General features: G+C 40.8%; 1 protein-coding gene across 5 annotated transcripts in view; it reads right to left on the reverse strand.

The window, feature by feature from the left end:
- SLC9A9 (solute carrier family 9 member A9) overlaps window positions 1–23,449 on the reverse strand; it is a 414,620-nt gene that overhangs the window by 76,202 nt on the left and 314,969 nt on the right. For 4 of the 5 annotated variants that reach the window (XM_061636943.1, XM_061636945.1, XM_061636944.1 and 1 more), the window contains 2 exons: window positions 20,194–20,242; window positions 10,489–10,568 (listed from right to left, as the gene is read on the reverse strand). In XM_061636943.1, the coding sequence (XP_061492927.1) occupies window positions 10,489–10,568; window positions 20,194–20,242 (129 nt within the window). The remainder of the gene's footprint in view (window positions 1–10,488; window positions 10,569–20,193; window positions 20,243–23,449) is intronic. The other variant, XM_061636946.1, reaches the window with a different exon arrangement.

Genomic DNA, 23,449 nt, shown 5'->3' on the forward strand with positions numbered 1-23,449 from the left:
ATCCCTGATACTCCTTCACTGCCAGCATCTGTGGTTAAGGTGTGGCTTAGGAGGCCAGAATGTATAAGACCTCTTTCTTGAGTCTTCCAGTTGCTGAAAACTATCTAGGTCTTGTGTTCCTTATGCCTGAGTGTAGGTATGCCTCCATGCTGTGTTGTACCTTGTGAAATACCCTGTGATATTGATCTTGGACTGTTCTTGTCCTTGCTTCTTGAATATGTTTTGACCTGTATGGACTCCCTGGTTTATTTAGACTGTGCTGTACCAGAAAACCTGCTAAGTATTTCGGTGAGAAGCAAAAATTTAGCCCCTAAGGGGACCTTTGGAGTGTGACAAAAGTGGCATAATGGTGCTTTAATTATATGATACAAATGTGACCTTGCTGTGAATGCTCCATAAAGTGAACAAGAAATTCACAACAATATTGTTCATAGTATGGCCATATTCTATGGCTTACCTGCACTGAACCTCTGGAAATAGAATATGATCAGCTTGGGGTTAGGAAGAACTGTGATAAGAAGCTATGCCCCTTCTTGCTGCTTAGCAGGGAACTGTCAAGCATGGACGGAAGAGGAGCTACTCTCAGCATCTCACAAAAGGCCAATGAAGTTGGATGTAGCAATAATTATTTGGGGGCCTCCTATGCCTCAGTGATCTCCTTCATTTCTGTTACAAAAAATACATTCAGCCACATGCTTCTGTCTCCTCAAGCAGCCTCTGGCATTTATCTAGGAGAGGCTGTTTAGCAATGCAGCTGAATTGAAGAAAATGTTGGTGTGGCTGGCAGAAAGTGAAAGGTTGCTGTGAGTAGAGAAAAGTGAATACTAGGGATGGGATCTGATTGCTGGTGCCTGTTCAATTGCATTCTGTTGAACTGGCAGGTGGTTCTGTTTTGGGTTAGGTATTTATCTACTATCCTCTGCTTTTACTGTTCTGATTTTTTCCCCTCCTTAAAAATAGCAATATTGTTATCAGTGTTTTCCTTTCAGAAAGGAAAGCGGCTTTCCCTCTGCATCATGCCCGCCCATGCAATCCCCCCTCATCCTCCTGAATGGTATTGGATCCTTTCAGACAGCCCTTGGAGAATGCAAGACATTATTTTAATTGACAGCAAACACACAGGCTGGTCAATTTCATCTTAACAAAGCAAAGGCACAGGCTTGTCAGCTTATCTGTAGCAAAGGTTGGTCACTTTCATATTAGCAAAGGAAAGTTTGATGCATTTTAAAAAAATAAACCAGTGTTGGGAAAAGCTGGGGAAACTCACAGCATTCAGGATTAGTCCACAAAGATAGCAAACCTGCAAACTATCAGGAAGTCCAATGCCAAGTTCAATTTTAGCAAAATTCTCACATATCCCTAGTGAACATTAGATAAAAGTGAGCAATATGAGCCTGGAGTAGTAACCATGGCAAAGTGATTGCAAGGCATAGTGGGACCTAAAACAAAATCTTGTGTGAAGTACTCCTGTTTAGTATGCCAGCCAGCCATGCCTTCCTTTATAATACTCTGTCCCTCCCCCTAACAATAAGTTTTCATCCTGTGGTTCCTGCAAGGCTGTTGATATTTTCTTTTTGTTTGTATGGTGCTCTTTTGGCTACATAAGCCACAGCTCTCATGCCTGAACACTGGAAATATAGGTAAAGATTGAAGCTCTGCCCACTGGAAGATTTTCTATAAACCTTCATCTTCTGAGTCTCTAGCACCTTCTCTCACCCATCCAAGAACGGAAAATACACCCTCTATCCCTTTACAGGTAAACTGATGTCTAGTTCTCATTGAGGTGGAAATCCATGTTTGGGCAGTACGACTTCAGGTTTCAAATGAGCATTCACAGGACTGGAAAAATCCTCCTCTTTATCCATATAGAAAGCTAGCATTGTTTTCCGTGTGGAGGAATATTTTTGTATAGTGGAGCATTCTGTCCTGTAAATTCCAACCTGGATCATGAACTGGTACAAGCCCAGGTTTATTGTGTTCAGTGAGAACTTGGCCCTATAAAATCCAGACTAAAGTAGAGCACAAACAGAGAGAATCTCTACTGTAGAATGGTGCTTATAGGGCAAATAGTTTAAGATGACTTGTGAAAGAGAGGGAAGCTTCACGCTGCAAGGAAAGGAATACCCATCCCAAGTCATAATAAATCTGCCCCCTTGGGGGGAAGGACCCTTCTCAACCCTAAATATTGTGATCCATCAGATACCAAGCATGAGCAAATTTTTGAATTCTGCAGCAGAATGTAATATCATTGCAAAGAGAAGAACAAGCAGATTGCAGAAACGTTTCATCTGGATAATTGTTCTGTCTCAAAAGAATTGGAATGTCTTCCAGAGAGAGTGATTCAGCATGTGAAAATGCTTAAATCTGTCAGTGCTAGAAATAGCATCTTGAACTGTTCGTCTCTTTAGGGATTTGAGCATATAGTTGTTGGCAGGATTGAGATGTAAAAATATTACTTTAAAATAAAAAAATACATTTGCACAATAGTGGCAGGGGTTGTAGTAAACAAGAATGCCAGAGAAAGATGACTGCTTATGACAGGAGAAAGAAAAAACTCCTTAAAACGTAAATTTGCTTTCATTTCAAGAGTAGTTCCCAAATTCTTTTCCAGCATTAAAGACTTTTGTTTGAAACACAGAACACCACAAACCAACTGGTCGACAAAGAGGCCTGTCAGAAATTCTTAATTATGCATTACTCAGTTTTGCAGCTTAATCCAGGCGTGTGACTTCCTTCTGTCCATTTTAAGCATGGCTTGGTTGAAGCCAGAAACCAACAAAAGAATAATCAATTCAGCATTTATATCAGAGATTCAATTACCTGTTCCTCAAGTTTCACCCATCCCTCACCTGGGCCTCCCCAAATTTTTACTTTGGGTCTCTCCTGATATATTTTTTAAATTGTGCATTCATGACCATTTGTGCTCATGATGCTATTGGGGTGGTCACGCGCAACCCCACTTTAAATACTCTTTGCACCTGCAAAAGTCCTGGGATAGTTACACTGCTTCATTTCTAATCAGTGCATATCCCACAACATCCTGCTGAAATTCATAATTTTTTATACCACCAATGGTCTGCTTTATTTTTTTGTCCCGCTTTTGTTGTGTTATAGCCTCCAAAACGCAATAATGTGGCATCATTGGGGAAGCATCGCAGAACAAAGTAAAGCAGAATAAATCCACTGCTAATGCACTATTATTGAGTCAAGAACATATTGCAGACTACATCCACAATAAAACACTAGTCTGGAGCGGCCTTTTGTCTGATGCTTGTTCTTTAGTTCTGAAGCATGAACTTGCTCACTGCTCTTAACTCTCCCGACACTTCTAACATCTCTTCTCCCTGTTTTCTGGTTCTCATTTGTACCTAGCTGTCTTATCTCCCTCCCTCACAAAACTTGGTCTTTCACTTATTTATAAAAATATTTATAAACCACCAACTCATTGGTATGTGCAATACAATAATTCAAACATCATTAAATTAGAAAATCATACAGTACAGAACAAATGCCTAAAGTGTATCAAATTAATTCTCTAAAGATACTTGGTAAAGAAAGAAAAAGTTTTTAGCAGGTAATGAAATATCAAAAGTGTAGGTGCATGTCCAATTTTAATAGGAACAGTGTTTCATATAACTTGTGCCTCTATGTTAAAAGCCTTGGCTCGCATAGAAACTAAAACAATTTGAGATAACTGTGGGTCAGGCAGGAAGGCTTCTCTGGATGATTGCAGTGATCTGGCTAGTGCATAATGGACAAAGCCACATACCCTACTAATCACTGCATTTTGCAGCAGAGAGCATAGTGTCCTTCCAGGTGGGCCATTTTGCACAAAGTCAGAATTGGGCCTTTAACATGGCAGCACCTATCATTTGCAACTCCCACTGTAGACACCTTCTTTATTGTCTTTTCTTGCTAAAGACATTCCTCTTTCAAAAAGCCCTCTATATGGACATCTTTATACCAGTTGGTATCTGTATTGGATTTGAATTGTTTGATTGTATTTATGAACTGTTTTTTGTTTTAAACTGTTTGTGTGTGTATTAGGGTTGCCAGGTTCAGGGTCTGAGAATGATTCTGTATCTTTAAGAGAAGAGACAATTCAGCCAAGTGCAGGTTTTTTTTGCAACACCGTAATGGGAAAAACCACAAGGTGAAATTCTCCCTCCCCCCTGCACAACTTTTAAAGATACAGAAGACCTCTTGGAGGCTGGGCCTGGCAACCAAGAAGTGTAATCACTTCAGATGTTTCACGGGAAATTAGTAGTAGTAGTAGTTATCCTTTTGGGCTCCAAGTCAGGACAGAGGATGTTCAGGTTGAGAGACACTCTGTAACCCTTTCCCCTCTGGGTCATTTTCCAGTTCAAAAGCCTTCTCTCAACCTAACTTGCTTTTTCCCTGGGGGGGGGGGAAGGGAATACGAGATTGTTGTACTTTTCCTGCTGCAAGTGGAAAGTATGGTGTGCCTGTATCTTTCCCCGCACCTGGCAAAAAAGCAAATTCGAAAGAGTGACTATGAGACAGAAAATGACCAGAAATGAAAGACTTAAGCACCTTTCCTTCACAATGATTTTATAGTTTACTCAGGCTAATTCTAATTTTCTTTAAAAAAAATGGATAAGAATACAGAATTCTGTACAATGTGTAGCTGGAGCCTCACTTTCTACCATCATTCTTTCTCTTTTCCTGAATATATTTCTGTATACTGTTTATGCCCTTTAAAATATCCATAGACTTCTCTTTCTGAAGAAGAAATGGAATCAGCAGGTGTCTAAAGCTTACTCTGATGCCACTTGGCATTAATATTTAAACACCTTTTCCATTATACTGCATTGCAAACGGAAGTTTTAGCTGTGCCTGGAAAAAATGTAGAAAACTATATATGAAAACTTATTTACTCAGTTTCCATAGGAGTATCTTTCCATATCATGACTTCAATAACTGATTTTCAGAGGGGAAAGTAATTATGTACTATGGGAAGCAATAAAGGCTAGAGCTGACTGTAACAAATCTCTGTTGAGGATTTACGAGACGTGAAGAGGGACTGTATGTCATGCATGGTGCCCTCTAGATGTTGTTGGACGCCAGCTCCAATCAGCCCTGGCCAACATGGCCATTAGTTAGAGATGATGGGGTTGACACCAACAACATCTGTAGGACATCATCTTGGCTACCAAGAGCTATCTTGGCTCTACATTCTGTATTGGTCACAGAATGTCCATATTTCAATAGGTAGGCAGAAGAGCTGGCTGCTGAAAACTTGTGGACAGCTTATATAGTATTTTATCTACAGAATTCATGGAGGGCATAGTTTAAGTCCTCCAAGGCTTATGTATTCTACTTTGAGGTATGATACATGCCTGTGTTAAGGGGAAAAAAGACACCATAGAGTCTGAAACTATATGGTTCAAGTTTGCATTCTGCCACCCTTGAGAAAAGCTGCATCCTGTTGCAGTTCTCACATGAGACTCGGGGCAGGGAAGAAATTCAGTATGCATTTAAAGGTGAACCTACTTACTGGCACATTCCAAAACAAGACATGAACCAAAATGCTGCCATCCTTTAAAATTCACATTTTTCCCAAATGTTGCAAGGTAGTTCTCTGGCCAAGTAATGTTTACAAAAATACAGGTATTGGGGGGAAAGTGTGCATAAAAAGGCATATAGTGAAAAGAACATATAATGTGTTTTTGTAAGTCAAAACTGCATATAAAGATGCGTATATTAGGAAACATTTGCACTAAAATGCAGATGAATTTTCATGAGGACTTTTTTTTAAATTGCAAACTGATATGGAAATCTGGAGAACTGAACTTAAGAATGGAAAAATGAGAAATGGAGAGAAACCAAAACTGGCAGTTTCACCCATCCCTACTTGAGACATTCTCCAATTTTATACTATAGCATTGACAACATCATGATCCAAGCCATATAATCACCACCTCATCCAGGAAATGCAGTGACCTAACAATACAAATGACTGTGCATTTCCAGGCCTTGCTGATTTTTGTATCCCAGCAGAGTAGGCATCAGTGCCACAATCAAAGGCAGCTCTACCTCTAACTAGTAAGAAGAACATAAGAACATAAGAAGAGCCTGCCGGATCAGGCCAGTGGCCCATCTAGTCCAGCATCCTGTTCTCACAGTGGCCAACCAGGTGCCTGGGGGAAGCCTGCAAGCAGGACCCGAGTGCAAGAACACTCTCCCCTCCTGAGGCTTCCGGCAACTGGTTTTCAGAAGCATGCTGCCTCTGACTAGGGTGGCAGAGCGCAGCCATCATGGCTAGTAGCCATTGATAGCCCTGTCCTCCATGAATTTGTCTAATCTTCTTTTAAAGCCATCCAAGCTGGCCATTACTGCATCTTGTGGGAGCAAATTCCATGTTTGACTATGCGCTGAGTAAAGAAGTACTTCCTTTTGTCTGTCCTGAATCTTCCAACATTCAGCTTCTTTGAATGTCCACGAGTTCTAGTATTATGAGAGAGGGAGAAAAACTTTTCTCTATCCACTTTCTCAATGCCATGCATAATTTTATACACTTCTATCATGTCTCCTCTGACCCGCCTTTTCTCTCAACTAAGAAGCCCCAAATGCTGCAACCTTTCCTCGTAAGGGAGTCGCTCCATCCCCTTGATCATTCTGGTTGCCCTCTTCTGAACCTTTTCCAACTCTATAATATCCTTTTTGAGATGAGGCGACCAGAACTGTACACAGTATTCCAAATGCGGCCGCACCATAGATTTATACAACGGCATTATGATATCGGCTGTTTTATTTTCAATACCTTTCCTAATTATTGCTAGCATGGAATTTGCCTTTTTCACAGCTGCCGCACACTGGGTGGACATTTTCATCGTGCTGTCCACTACAACCCCGAGGTCTCTCTCCTGGTCGGTCACTGCCAGTTCAGACCCCATGAGCGTATATGTGAAATGAAGATTTTTTGCTCCAATATGCATAATTTTACACTTGTTTATATTGAATTGCATTTGCCATTTTTCCGCCCATTCACTCAGTTTGGAGAGGTCTTCACAATCCCTTTTTGTTTTAACAACCCTGAACAATTTAGTATCGTCAGCAAACTTGGCCACTTCACTGCTCACTCCTAATTCTAGGTCATTAATGAACAAGTTGAAAAGTACAGGTCCCAGTACAGATCCTTGAGGGACTCCACTTCCTACAGCCCTCCATTGGGAGAACTGTCCATTGATTCCTACTCTCTGCTTTCTGCTTCTTAACCAATTCCTTATCCACATGGTTCTGTCCTTCACATCAGACACCCCCCCGTTTACTACTACTATTAACAAGATGCGGTCACAGGATGTTTCTGGCTGTTCTTACTTGGGGAAGGAGTCTTACAAGGTCAGACTATTCATTTAGCTCAGTATTGCCTATCAGATCTCTTGGGCATCGAGCAGAGCATTTTCCCATCATCTGCTACTTGAGATCTTTTAAAACTAAAGATACAGGGGACTAAATATGTGACCTCAGCATGTAAAGCACATGTTCTACCACTGAGCTATTAAACCACTGAAAGTTGTAGGAGTCCATGTTTGGGGACTACTAGTGACCTGCTTGTGTATAACTCACATTAGGGCTACATCAGTGACTGATCTACCCCTATGGAGAAAGTGGACCAGGCCAATACAGCAGCACCAATGGCTGTTCTTATCCAGCACATGTTACAGGGCGAGATCCTCAAGACTATGCAAAGATAGGAGCTTTGGTAGTACAACTGCTCTCAGGGCTCTTTACCTTGGCTTTTGACACTAAGTTGTATATTTTTATTGTTGTTGATGATAATAACATTAGTAATATCAATCATAATAATAGCCACAATGGATTTCTCAGCATCATAATACTACTTCATTCTTCTGTAATGTATATTTTTTAATTCTTTAACATTTATATACTGCTTGATTGTGAGAAACTGATTATGTTTTAGTGGTTTACAAAAAGAAATAAAATTATCAATAACAACAATTTAAAACAAGTAATTAAATGATTTTTAAAAAACAGTAATTAGAAGATTAGAAATATTAAAACACATTAGCATCTATGTGTCTGGATAGGCTTGCCTAAATAAAAATGGTTTAAACAGGTACCTGTTTACAGGTATAGTGAAAGAGTACAGTGCAAGAGCCTGCCTGATGGTAATAGGCAGGGAGTTAGTTCCAAAGCATAGGTGCTACCACCTACTTGTTCCTTAGTTTAGTAAGAGCCAGCTTCACTGGTTTCCAGTTGGTTTCAGGTCCTAATTCAAGGTGCAGTTTTTAACATTTAAAGCGTTGAAGTTTTCTGAGACCTAGATATATCAAGAACCACCTTCTTATAAAAGCTATAAATAAATGTCTAAATACCTATCCACACACTTAAGACATCTACGAAGGCCTTCTACTTGCCCTCACCTCCATTTGAGAGTGGAGGACAGGGTTTTCTCAGTGGTGCCACTGAGGTTTGTTTACTTAGAAAATATATATCCCAACCAGGGGTGTCACCAGACTGCACGGGCCCTTGGCAACAGTGGTGGTGGTAGTGCCGCTGCTGTGGGTTTAAACAGGCCCAGCCATGTCAGCAGATTAGCATACTGTGTGCGCATACCTGCCATCACCCAAGATGGCAGGGGAGGGGTGTTGATGCCCCCGCCACCATCTTGGGTAAAGGCAAGCATGCGCATGCAGCACGCTGATGTGGCACCACAGGAAGTTGCATGACCACCCTGTACCGGTGGCAAGAGGGGGTGCCTGGGAGAGTGGCTGCTGCTCCATGATCCATGCCAGCATCGGGTCATGGGGCACACGTTCTGTGACCCAATGCTAGCACAGATCATGGAGCACTCACCCAGTACCATCAACAGGGGCCCCTCTCAGCACCAGGCCTGATCTCACCCCCCGGAAGCATTGCTCAGGATGGCTTACAATGATATTTTATTTATTTATTAAATTTATATCCCGCCGTTCCTCCTAGAAGGAGCCCAATAAAAAACAAAAACAAGCAATATAAGAAACAAAATGACAGTGTAAAACTGGAAGCAGTCTCAGCATATAGACACATACCCAAATAATCTGCCTGATAAGAGGAATGCTTATTGGAACAGAAAAGTTTTAACCAGTTGGCAAAAAACAATGGATCTCATGGGGTAAGCTGTTCTACAATCTAGTCATAACCACTGAGAAGATTGTGGGATTCTCTCTCCAGAGAGGCTCATCTTGGCTTTTTCTTTAAGTTTTCAGATGTCTGCTGAAGACAGTTCCGTTTCAGAGAGTGTTTGGGACCCACTAAATTGTAATCTTATGTTTAGTTGCAGGTTGCTTGTTGGGTTTCTGTGTTTTTATTATTACATTTTAAATGTGATTTATTGTTTGATTTAGAATTGTATCTAATTGGTGTGCCTCCTCCCATAGAAGGCTCTTTGATCCATTGGAGGCTTTAATTAGTGGAAGAGTGATCACTGTGATCTTCAGTGATCTGCTTCACCTTGCAGTCCCCTGACTGCATCTCACATTCTTCCTATGGGTTCCCTTCCTATGAGTTTAACCCTCCAAATTAGATATGGAGTCATGTGGGAGCTTCAGGAGGGAGGGGGAATTGCTGAAGACAATTTCAGTCTCTGTTCTGTTGATGAAAGGCCCCATGGGATCAAAGAGACTTCTGTAGGCCACAGGACACCAACTGGATGCATCCCGTTGTTGAGGGATGTTTTTGTAAGCCACTTTGTGGACTTGTATGTGTAAAAAACAAAATCAACAACAACAAAAAAACCTACCAAAAAGCAGGATAAAATTATCTGAAGCAGTGGTGCCTAATGGGGAAGTGGAATCCACTCTGGGTTTTAGTCCAAGCTTTCAGTGTGGTGTAGTGGTTAAGATGTTGGATTATGACCTGGGAGACCAGGATTCGAATCCCCACACAGCCATGAAGCTCAATGGGTGACCTTGGACCAGTCACTGTCTCTCAGCCTTAGAGGAAGGCAATGGTAAACCCCCTCTGAACACCACTTACCATGAAAACCCTATTCATAGGGTCGACATAAGTCGGAATTGACTTGAAGGTAGTCCCCTAATTCAAGGAGCTGTCCAAGGTGCTGAAGAAACTTGGATAGCTCCTTGAAAGTTCAAACTAAAATCCAGAGAGAATTTCACTGCCCAACTGACATGGGGCCACCCACCCACCACTGCTCTGATGTAAATAAATAACCATTTTATTTCAAAGAGCTTCAGAATTATTTGTCATAAACACTGAATATATTTTATTAAGGTAAAGTGTTCTCAGCCTTGTTCCATCTTACTCTATAGAAATGTTTTACAACAGTATTTCTCTATTTCAGGGCTATCTTTGAACATCCTGCCATTTTTTTTTTCTACAGCAACAATACGATTCAGCTTCACACTGTACTTAAAATCTAAAGTCTACATTTATCTAAATTATTTTCTCCTTTAATGAAATTACTTTCCATGAATCATTAATTCTGACATGATAGAAGGATACTTATGGTCAAAACCATACCATATTCTGAAGAGCCAAGCGCTTTCTGCCTTGGTTGTGTTTCTCTCCAGGTTATTTGGAGCCTGCAATGATAAATTTTTAAAAGGGGCTGAAAAAAACATTTGAAAATGTCTAAATTTTACAAGCAACAACTAAGCTAAATTAAAAATGTAAACAATTTGAAAATACATTCCAGTTCATCATTTATATCTTCACCTAAACAGAAGATTAACTGTTGGAAAGGGTTTAGAAACAACTTTTTACAAACAACTAAAATTGTTTAATATTATGAGACCATCTAGTATTCAGGCTGCAAACCTAGCCTTACTTACCTGGGAGTAAGTCCCACTGAATTCAGTAGGAGTTACTTCTGAGTAGACATGTTAGAATAGTGCTTATAGTAATGAGGTATACTTATATCCCACCTTTTTCCCCACCATGGAATTCAAGGAATCACACATGGGGTTTCCAGGGGATTTCCCATCCAGGCACTGACCAGATCTAGACCTGCTTAATTTCAGCAACTGCCTTGTGCAGCTCCCATCAATTTCAGTGAGATCTATATGCAAGATAACTTTGTGGCAGCTTGTGCCAAAAGTCTGGTTATTCAAAATTAATAGCAAGCTAACAGTGTAATCTTGAATTACACTTGGCCATAATGCAAGTGGGCAACTTTGCACAAAGTGAACACTTTCTACAAATATTCCACAGCCATGGAGGAGAGGATGTGGAAAGGACAGATGAATAACACATTCTCAAGGACTCTGTTGAAACTGTTGTTCCACTAAGCTACATCTCCACATGGGATCCATTCAGTCCAGGACTATATCTACATACAGAACCCCTTCACTCCTGCTCTATGGGTCCAATATTGTTCTGGGGAAGGGGAATGGTGTGTGTCACGGATAAGGACCTCATCACAAATCTTCTGTTTTCTCCTGTGGTTGTGGTGAGCATGTAGTCTTCCATAATCAGAGTCCTGCTGCCTCCCCCTTTTCCATCCTAACTTACTATTGTTTGTCCTGTGGAGGCTACCTCCCCATCACTCAGAAGTGGTCCAAACCCATGTCTCTTATTGCCTTGTTCTTTCCTACAGAGCTACCAGAGAGCTCACAGTTCTCCATTCTGTGACCTTATTGTTGTAAGTTCCATTCTTCCTTATCCATGATGTTGCCCAATTTCTATCTCTTGAAAACAGCTGGTTCCCATCACATTGACACCAATCAATATAAATGTATTTTGGGTAGAGTTCTGAAATATTGGTTTCAGCTACAACAGGATCTGAACCCTTCTTTTAGAGAACCTCTGGCTTAGGGATTCCATGTGAAGGCCTCTTGTATCTACTGGTGTTATAGTGTTTGCTGGTTGTAATTGGAATGACAATACGTCCATCCTTATCTGGCCTTGATCATTTCCTGGTTTGCGGGCTGCTGCCGCCTTTTCCTTCTGCTTCAGAGTTGAGGTTCTGTCTCAGGACACCCAGAGAACTTTGGGCTACACATTAAGTTTGCTCCCCCAAATTATCCCCATCTGAAGCGACGTATCAGGGAATTCTCCATTGTTCCATTTTTTATTTCTGAATTTTATATACAGCATGGTGAATGCACAGTTACTTCATGTCTTCCTACTTCTGCCTGTGCATTAAAGATACATGTGTGCATACTGCTTTTTTGCATTGTTTTATCATTCTTGACATGATGGCACATATGACTGCAACACGATTCTTCTTGTCAGTGCTTTACTGATACATATATGCATTTGCATGTATTGATTAAACACACACAAACAAACTTTGTTATTGTATGCATGGCTGTGTATTAAGACTCTTTTGATGTGGTACTGTACCAGTGTGCCTGAGTACATGTATTTATCAGTAAAACATTGCAGAAAAAGAGTCTTGAATTGATGCAAGCCAGAGCTTGGAAAAGTTACTTTTTTGAACTACAACTCCCATCAGCCCCAGCCAGCATGGCCACTGGATTGGGCTGATGGGAGTTGTAGTTCAAAAAAGTAACTTTTCCAAGCTCTGATACTGCAAGCATACATACAATGACCTCAAAACTGCTTTTCTTGCAGTGTTTTTATCAATGCACATACATATGCTCATCAGTAATGTAACCTGGGAGAAACATGCAAATGAATAGAAGGACCTGAAAACTGATACATTGTCTCTTGCTTGTACAACTAGTCCTGTCACTTGTGCATTGCTGCTGGGATGTGCATGGGACTGTGATTATGTTATGCCAATGTTAGCACAGCACAAGAACATAAGAGAAGCCCTGTTGGATCAGACCAAAGACCCATCTAGTCCAGCATCTTGCTATCACAGTAGCCAACCAGATGCCCATGAGATGACTGCAAGTAGGACCTGCACACAAGAGCACTCTCCCCAGACTATACTGCCTCTGATCGAGGAGGTGATATATAGTCTTATCCTCCATGAATTTGTCTAGTCTAAATGCCAGTGTAGTAGGACTTCAGCACTGGCCTACCAAATGGCTGCCATTTTTGTTTACCACCTTTTCCTGCAATGAAGTAGGATTTTAATCTTTGGGTATGGATCTATTCTTGAGGAAGTTGAATCATGCACTGTATTTTTCTTTGCTGCATCACTACTCACATAGAATAATTCAGCATTTATTTTTATTAATGATTCCAATTTTTTTAAGCAGTTGAGGAACACAATATTCTGTGATCAATTAAATTGTATTTCTTCTACATTGCTGCAGTGGGATTACTTTCCATTTACTCCTGTCAAGTTTAGAAGGCATTTTATTTTAGTTTACAGCTTACAAAAAGGTCATTCCTACAGGGAACATAATATCCCAATAATAATGACTTGCTTCCTTCCTGCTATCCACACCCCCTGCTCCCCCATGTGATATGAAAACCAACAATGGAACATAGATTTAGTTTCTGATATTTTATTAATTGACTTCAAATGTAGTCTGTTGTTTTATAAGATAACTGTGGTCCTCCTGTAGCACACCCCATGTAAATGTCTGTGTAAATCTCAATGATATGATCACACACACGCACACACATATACACATCCTGAGTAGAGATTTGATTCAGATCACATTTAAAGGTGAACCTACCTAATCCACACTTTCCTAAGCAGTATGTGAATGGAAACACAGCCACCCATCGCAATCTGCACTTACCCAAATTTTGCGATGCAATTCTCCAACCAACCAATGTTCACAAAAATGCATACATTAGGGTAAAATGTGCATAAAGATGAATATATTCATGAAAACAACATAAAAATGCATGACATTCGGGAAATTGCTTCCAAAATGTGCACATTAGTCAAAATTGAAAAAAATATTAGGAGAAATTTGCACTAAAATGCTGATGAATTTTCATGAGGATTTTTTAAAATCACAAATTGCTGCAGAAAATTAGAGAACTGAATTTAAGATAGGAAAAATGAGAAACTGAGAGAAGTGAAATTGACACATCTGTCCATCCCTAATCCCTGAGCAAAGTGGAAGGATACAAATATTAGTGTGTAATGTTCAGACCAAAGGCTCATGGAAATTTGTACTCAGCTGTAGACATCCAAGAACAAAATATACAAATCTTTCTTCAAGTGTAAAGGGCTTGTAGATGTAAAATTGGGTGCATGGCCCTTTAAATATTTGGAAACAAGTTACTAATTATTTCCCAGCTACCAATTCTGAGAATTTAAAAGGGATATGTGCCAAATTTTACACACAGAAACATGGAAAAGCCTTTCTTCAGGTGACAGAGAAAAATACCCAAAGGGGGAAAAGGCAGAGAATTTATGATTGGCACCAATGAGTTAGGAAAAATGCACAGTTGTGGGACAAACATTTGTGGATACTGGGGAAGCTATCAAAATGTCACATTCAGTCAAAACTTTACTGAACTTGGGCCATTGTTGCATTCTTAAAAATGGATGAAAATATTAAAATCCATGGAAGGATTTAGATTCAGGTAATATGCATAGAATCCCTTTCTGTGATAGGACAAGCTCATGAAAAAGGTGTGGTCAGAGATCTCATGTTTAACATCTCCTGAAGATGGTAGCTGTAATCCGAAACAGACATTTACCTTGCTCCAATGCAGAGTTAGAAGTGAGTTTTACTCCGTTCAATGGGGCTTATCTGAAAATTCATGTTTAGCAACCTTAGACATACTTAAACCAATAGGCTTAAATACACTACACTAAATTGTCTGTTGGACAGTGTATATTTTAAATGGGGGGGGGAGGAGGAAATGTACATTTTAAATTCATACCAATTAATCCCTATTGAATAAAAGAAATATCCAATATTCTTCATTGAGTTTGCCACCTCTCTCCTGGGACCCAATAAGAGGCCTAGAGTGTTCTTCCAAAGCACCTGAGCAAAATATGTACTATAAAATCTCTCTGAGGAGATACAGCTACGAGGTTTATCAAGAATCAGCAGCCAAAATGAATAGCTCTTACTGAATATATTTGCTGTTTTGTAAGAAAGAAATTAGATTTCATTTCCTCCCTAAAAAAACAAGAATAAAGCAAGGGTTCTATAAGAGAGCATGTAGCCCTTTCTAATATCTATCACAACTGGATTTATATGAATCTGTCTAGCAATGAAATTATCATCAGAGATCCTTCTCCAGATGTTCTAACTTTGGGGATAAGGCAGGTGGTTATCAGAGATTGTGCCTTTTTTGTGGTGATGCCAGGTTTGGTGGATACTCCAGGTGGACTCCACCCAATGGTGTGAGGCTCCTTCCTGTACCTTAGTGGGGGCTGAAAAATTTTGGTACAGCAGTTTCCCCCCTGTTGTTGCAGTGGTGGCAGTTGCAAAAACATTCTAGCCAGCAAGCGCCAACACCTACCAATTTAATTACTCCACAGTGCCTCTGGGACCAGATGCAGTATCACTCTGGAGCAGGGGTGGGGAACCTTTTCCAACTGAAGGACACATTCCCTTCTCAGCAACCTTCCAGTGACCAGACACAAACGGTGTGTGGGGTGAGAGGCAAAAGTGGGCAGAACAATGAATGTAATTTTTACCTTTGTACAGTAGGCTAGTTTTGCACACACCCAAACATCCCTCTCTACTAGGGCTGTGCATGGACCCCCCCAACGTGATCTGTGGCTTTGATTTGTAAAGACGGATATGGCCTGATTTTGTCTGGACATATTTGTACCTGTCCTGTCCCATCCTGACCTGCTCCAGATCCAGATATTACAAATATCCAGAAATCCCATTAACTTGCATTGCAAAACATAAATGACCATAACCTTCTTGTTTTTTTGACATAGGGATATGAAATTTGGGGACATGGTAGCTGCTATGGAGGAGATTAACCCTGACAAATGACAGCTGGGTAGCTCTGGGGGATTTCATGCTAGCCACCTTTAAGTTTGCTTTTTCCCTCTGTGTGAGTTTTTCAATTAAACCATATGGAGCTGGCAGAACTTATACAGTTCAGTGCCCAAGATTTGTTCTTGATAGGAGAGGAAAGGGGTCCCAAGAGCTTGGGGGCATGGTGACTGTATCATATCAGAGCATCCTTTCAGAAGAAAACAAACACACAGCTTGAGCTCTCTTGGGGCTCATCCAGACGACTGCAAAATGTGTGACACGCGCGCTATGTGTGTTTATTATTTTTCGGTCATCCAAATGACGTTGCGCACTGTCACGCATTTTCACGGGTTAAATCTGCTCCTTCCAATACCGGCAAAAATGCGATTTGCTGTTTGAAATCGGGAATCATCGCTGTACCACAAAAAAGTGTTTTTTTCCATTGGGAAACAGCGAACAAAAAGGCAAAGTGAGGACTATCAGCTGACAAACCGAATATGGAAACCGTGGATTATCCAGCTCCGTTTGGATAAGCCCTTGGTTTGTTTTTTTTAAATTGCCTGGAGAGGGAGTTCTGTTTGTGGGGAGAGATAACCTCTTTGCTGCTCATTTTTTAGGGTTGGGCAATGGGGAGGGGGAGACCAAGCAGTCACCCCCCCAAAGTGATTGCTTGCCTCCAGACTCCAGCACTCCCCACTTCATCGCCTTCCTCCCTGGCTCCAGCGGATAGGAAAGAGTAAGCCCTACACTCCTCAGCTCAAAGGAAGAGGAGGAGGTGCATCCTCTGCTCACCATCATGCTGGTGCTCTTAGGCTTTTCCTGTGGCTCAATAGGAAAGGCAGCTTACTCAAGAAGATGAGTGGTGGCAGTGGCAGCAGCACAAGGTCATGACAGCTGCCGGAGCCTTTCCTGGTGCTGAGTCTTCAGCTCAGGATGTAAACACTGAGCACAGGAAGGAGAGGACTTGGCCAGAAGAAGAATGAGTGAGTGGGTCAGGTAGACATTCATGGCAGGAAGAGCTTTCAATAAAACACAGGTCCCCCCCACCCACAATTAATGTCTTAGCATTGTGTGTGTGTGTGGACTGGATATACTGCAGCCAGCCAGAGACCTAAAAAGCAATGAGGGCTTGCTTTTTAAAACTCCTAATAAGCTTTATTTGTCAATGAATATCCAGAAATGCATTCTCCACCCTGCATGAGGCAAAGACTGAATCGACCTGATCTGTTTAATAATAAGGCAGTGCTGAAGGAGCCTGATTTGTTCTGTTCTTCAGGCTGTGGCCGAATACAAAGCACAACCCTACTCTCTATTCTCCTTCCAGGCAAGCAAAAGGTATGTTTAATGACACCTTCCAGCTACGCAAAAACACCCAAGAAGGGTCCACAGTAAGGCTGGTAAGGGGGAATAGGGAGAGGGAATGTGGTTGAGGAGGAGGTGTAGCCTGGGGAGAGTCTCAAAGTCAGATATAAAGGCCTGGAGAGCCACATTTGGCCCCCAGGCCTGAGGTTCCCCACTCCTTCTCTGAAGCAATGTTGTATCCAAATCCAGAAACACTGTGAAGGGGCAAACACCAGTAGCTGCCATCTGGATTTCAGCAATGGGCAGTGGGAAGAAATCCTGTTTATTTGAATTAACTGTGAATAGCTATTGTGTAATGTATTCTGATGTTTACATTGTAATGGATATTGTAACTTTTTTGAGGTGGGAAGTTTTCTGCCTGGTCTGGTGAACGTTAATTTAACTGTTGCGTGGAACCTTAACTGACAGCTGTGAGTTAGAATTCTCTGTGCATAGAAGGATGATAGGAGGTATGCATACTGCGATTGGGGGGTGCGGGTTTACTGTTTTCACTTACACAGTGTCAATGGCTGCAGCTGGTCTAGAGTGGCCAGCTGAAGTGCATATACAGCATATGGTTGGGTGCTGGTCAGCAAGGGATTAGCTATAGTTGAATGAGATTGTTGGAGTTGTTGGTGCTTGTTGTTTGTAGAGTCAGCCAAAAGAATATGAAGTCAGCAGAGGAAGGGGATTGGAGAAGAAGGCTGACCTGAGTGGTCTTCCTGGCCAAAGACTTGTTGGGGATCACTGCATCACTTGGCTTGGGCTGAAGAGACAAAGGGAGAACCTGTCTGCAGCTCTGAGGGGAGGAATGAGAAGCAGCTTGGAATATTGGTCTCTGGTGACTGGGAGGAGTACCAGAGGGAAGGTTTCCAGGGCACTACAGCAAACCTGCACTTCAGTAGGTCAGTATATTGTTGGAAAAAGAGGCTCCCAGCAGAGTCATCACTTATAATGTTAAGTGAGGCTTAACTGGGGTGGAGAGAATAAAAAGACAATTTTGCTTAAGGGTTTTTTAATTCCTGGGCAATGAGAGAAATTGCTGGACTCTAGTGGCTGAAGCCATTGTTTATTAATGGTGGTGTGATCAGTGGAGGTCCCTCAGCAGCTGCCCAATGGTGCTGACCCTGGGTCTGGATGGTGCCCCAATTGTGGGACTCTCTCCCTTGGCATATTCACCTGGCACCATAATCATTGTTTTTAGAAGTCAGGCTAAGTCTGTGAGGTTTAATTGAGGTTTCAATGGCAATTAGGTTATTTCCTTTTTGCTGCTGATTTTTTGTTATGTGTATTTTTAAAAAACACTGCTTTAAGATTTGACGAATACTATTTTTGCTTGTTTTACACTTTTGTCATTGCTGTTTGCTATGTTTTCTAGTTGCATCTGCAAGCTTGAGGGCTTTTATGGAGGAAAGGCAGGGTGTAATTCTTTTTTTTTAATTAACTAAATAAGTGAAGAAACTTAATGATAACTTTCTCTCCGCTGCCATACATCAAGGCTAGGTTTGTATTCCAAACAAGCTGGAAAACACGGTGAAGTGACTGCATCCAATTATTTCTGAATGTTATTGATGGTTTCACAATATTGCATTATGAAAGACAATTAGTGAATGAGTGGAAGTAAATGAGCTATGAGTCCATTGCAGGACAAGTGATAAATGCACTGAGAAGTGACAGATCTGACATGGTACAAAAAGTTGTGAATGCTTTGATAAGGATAATATAATGTAGTAAGGCTAATGTGGATCCAGGGGACTGTTGTTGACTGCAGACAATAAGACCAAAGTCCCATATCAAAAGAAGGTTCTTGTAACCTTCTTTTTCTCAAAACTGAAAGCAATGAGGCAATACTTTGGAAACACACACAATATTATAAAGGCACTTGTGAAATCTTTAAATTAGCGATGGGGGTCCTGTGGCCTTCCAGAACTTGTGTGACTCCAACGCTCATCAGCTTCAGCCAGCATGGCCAATGGTCGGGAATGGTCAGGAGAATTGTAGTCCAGCAATAGGTGGAAGGCCCACTCCTGCTTTAAAGGCTAGAAGCATGATAATAGTCCCAATCACAGGAGCAGAACCGCACCCTTGGCACATGTGCAAGCAGTACAATGGGCTGAATCTGTGCATCTTTCATAGCCCTATCCAGCCCTTCCTCTTGACGCAATGCAAGTTAATCATGTTGCATTGCATAGAGCAAGAGGGCTAGATTAAAAAAACAAAGGCACACTCAGACCTCCCATGGATACTGCCTGCATTTATGCCCATGGGTACACACTGAGTGGGTGGGGGAAAAGAGGGCTATGTTCAGCTCTATGGATATCTTCTGTGGGTGGGTGCTGCACCCATCATGGACTTCTATTGTGCCCTAACAAATTTATTGTGGCCTGGGCTTTCACTAGTCTACTTCATCAGATGCATAAAATGGACAGTGAAACTGGAATGGCAAAGACAAGGAAAACTGTTATGCAAAGTGAGATTTGAATAAATGATTGAACACTCGGGATTGATCCAACATAGATGTAGATAGAACCCAGATACCAGCATGCTCAATCCTGTCAGCAAGTGTTCAGTTTTCAGAACAAAGCCTATAAGCAGCCTTCAGAAACATAGATTATATTAAAATATATTCAGACTAATGTACATTTATAATACTCTGGCCTAGATATATTTCCCCAAGTTCAGAATTTGACTAATATATATTTCCTTGATTTACTCCTGAAGATTAAGCCATTTTCTGTAGTGCTTTTTTTAATGCATCAAATGACAAATGAGATTTGTTATATCAAAACATGAAGTCTGCTTTCTCCAACATATCCTCATACTCATCAGAAATTCCTCATAAAACTATATTTAATTTTACAATCCAGGAACACAGCAGAGTGCAAGGAGTTCATGCACAATTTTCTGATTATTAGGGGCAAAACTTGCTGTTTTCCCAAGGGTTCCAGGAAGCTACATTATAGATTTTTTAAAGCCCATAAAGTACACATGATTGAAAACAGATCCCTTTCAAATGTTTATCTTTTAAATTGCAACTTGCCTGAGTAGCAGTTTCTGTCTTCAGATCTTCATCTGGATCTATACCAACCCTGTTAAAGAAAAACAAACAAGCAAATGGTAAATGCAGAAAAATGGACTAGTGTGAAGCAACTACTTCTCTGTAAGACATCACATAATATGAAATTAGCATAAAACTAGCAAAATGTTAAGATACAAAATTTATAGGAAATGTGCCCTCTCAGTCACCTGTGGTTACATCGTGGTCACCTATTTCAAGAGGGTTTTTCCTGGGAAATGGATGTCAGTCAATGAGATTTTTACAAAATAATACCACAGAGGTATCCAGGCTTTGGCATCTTCTTGCTTTAGTGGTGATAGTATCAGGCTGCTTTATAGAGTAAATAAATGATTCTGTGAGTGTGAACATAATTGCGCATGTGACTGTATTCCTGTTAGCAGGTAGACTAAACAGAGCTAAAATGTGTCAGAAAATAGGGAGAAGAAAAAATCCTCATAAACCTATATTTTAAAAACTGGGCTTAGCCCCCACCCTAGCAGCCTTTTACTAAGCAATACACGACGCAGGGTAAATACAAGAGTATACAGAGCTGAGCCCTTGCTCTGTGTGAGCATTTTCTTTGGTTCAAATGTCATGAATAACTTGGAAGATGAAGACATGATACTACTGCAAAGGAGGAGGGTATCTCAAAAGGGTACACAAAATGCAGAAGGCTCAGCGTGACTAGGGTGTGTCCTCCCCTCCCTTTTCTTCCTGTCACATGGGCATCACATGATATAAAGCCATTGTGTAAAGCCATTAAATTTGACGGCTAGTCAACTACTGGTTTATGGGTTTGGCAAAAGTGACATCAATTCCAACTTCATGTCTGGTAACTGAGGGCAGGAATTGTTCAAGTTTGCATTTCTTTGTTTATTGGCATTTCTCTCTTCAGGGATGGGAAACCAGTTGTTGGACTTCAATTCCTATTATCCCTGACCATTTGCCACACAGGCTGCAACTGATGGAAGCTGTAGTCCAAAAACAGCTGGAGGGCCACAGGTTCCCCATTCTTCCCCTATCTTTTTTTTCTCCAGCAGTGCCCTTAATGGATTTCTTTGCCACTATATTGTGGGTCAGAGGGAAAACTATTATTCACAATATAGATGAAAGAAGAGATTCGGTGAACAACTAACAACAGAATGTGCAGCACAATGTCTGACAAGCTGCCCTTTTGAGTTAGGTCTAGTAAGCTAATGTACAGTGTACTGATGCAGGAAAAAAGTATTCTTCCACCAAATGTTTCATTAAGACCACTCTGCAGTTTGCTTAACATTTTATCTCTCTGCACATTTCCCCCCTGCCAATTATAACAAATCACAAGTGCATTTTAAAAATCCCATTTATACTTTTTGGAAGCAATTATTTGATCCATTAGAAAGATTGTTTCTTTAATATTTAGACAATTTATTGTCTTTTCAATTTATTTAGTTTCTCAGGGCAAGAAAATAAACTTAAACTGCATTTTCAAACAATTATTATAAAATAATTGGGTCTAGCCAAACAAATTAATCTAATACAACTAGTAGATATGATGTATAAAATCAATTCAAGGGACGCTTAAAGATTTAAAAAAATGCTTCCAAAGCAGGTAGATCTCAGCTGGTAAAGTACTCCACAGGTACAGGGCTACTTAATAGAGATGTTGTTCTCTTTCTTAGATATCTCTGACCAAAGTCATGCAGCAGGAGTTGGTATACTGTGGCCCTCTAGATGTTGGACTACATCATCCTTGATGATTGGCCATAGTGGCTGGAATGGCACAGGCTTGTTGCCCCTGCTGTATGAAGTTAAGAAGGAGCAAAACCACAACATTTGAAAATGTGTGTTCCCAGGATATAAAAATGTTCAGTTTTTAGTTTTTGACTTTAGTTGCAACTGAAAATCTGTATACTGATTCAGCAAGATGCATAGTGGCAGAAGTTCCTTGGTATTATAATCCATCCTTTAAGTTAAGAAAGTTCCAGAAAGACTTAATCTGTTGATTGTTTTAGATTCCATATCAGCTTAGATCTTTTGAAATGCATAATGAATTTGAACAGTTTACCCACAAAGTAGTGTCTACTATTACACTCACAGTTATTTCAGTGGGACCTAGAGATGGAAAACATTTGGCCCTTATGTGGCACATACACCATAAGGCAGTGCTTTTGTGTAATGAATATTCCACCCCCCTCCAAAAGCACATTTCTATCTATCATACTTGCCAAGCTTGGTTGCCAGGCCTGGCCTCCAAGAGGTCTTCTGTATCTTTAAAAGTTGTGCCGGGGGAAGGGAGAATTCCACTTTGTGGTTTTTCCCATTACAGTGTTGCAAGAACACCTGCACTTGGCTGACTTCCTCTTCTCCTAAAGATACAGCATCAGTCTCAGGCCCTGAACCTGGCAACCCTAAGAGAAGCTTTAAAAGATAATAATAGTGGGTCCTAAGGGCTCTAAAGCTAGAAAGCACTTCTAAAGAAGCTTACATTTGTAACGTTTTGAAGGGCTGAATCAAGGTTTTGAAGACAGCAACAGCAAAGGAATGATGGCGTGGTCACAAGATCACTGGGCTCTGTTGAGAGCCAGTTCATATGACTGCTATTCATCTGCCTGACCATTTTTGTTTCGGGGAAGCTGGTGGTGAGCTTGGCTATTTCTGACCTGCCTATCATAAGCAGAGCCAGCACGGCTAGCCTTTCTAAAGGGGTTTCAGTAATGGCATTCTGTCCCACAGTCTTTGCTTATGGTTCACTTGAATATCTATTTTGTCAAAAGCCAATGGGGGAAAGAGCTGAGAAACATGCATATAATAGCTGTATGAAGAGGCTGATGGTGTTTATCACATAGAGTTCAGACAGACCGACATGATATAAGAAACATGGGACTTCCACTGAAACTGGCAATCTTGTGTTGAGTTTCTCAGTGCTCTCCATAGTATGTATTTATTCAGAATATGTTTGAGTGTTCACAGCAGCACACAATATTTGAAAACCACGCAATAAGTAAAATAATACAACAGAAGAGTGAACAGTAATTCTCTCTCTCTCTCTCTCCATGTTACATCTTATGTCATCTCTTGCTTACATGACACTGTATATTTTGCCACTCCTCACTCCACATAATTAACTATGCTCAGTGTAATGATGTCAGGTCATGAAGCAAGTTGTACTATGCTTCATGGATGGGGATACGCAACATGGATGTGCCATTTTCAGTGGAATGTACCATTATCAGTGGCAGCACTGTGTTTCTTATGA

This window comes from Rhineura floridana, chromosome 7 (genome assembly GCF_030035675.1).
Source record: "Rhineura floridana isolate rRhiFlo1 chromosome 7, rRhiFlo1.hap2, whole genome shotgun sequence".
In the NCBI taxonomy this organism is placed as follows: domain Eukaryota; kingdom Metazoa; phylum Chordata; class Lepidosauria; order Squamata; family Rhineuridae; genus Rhineura; species Rhineura floridana.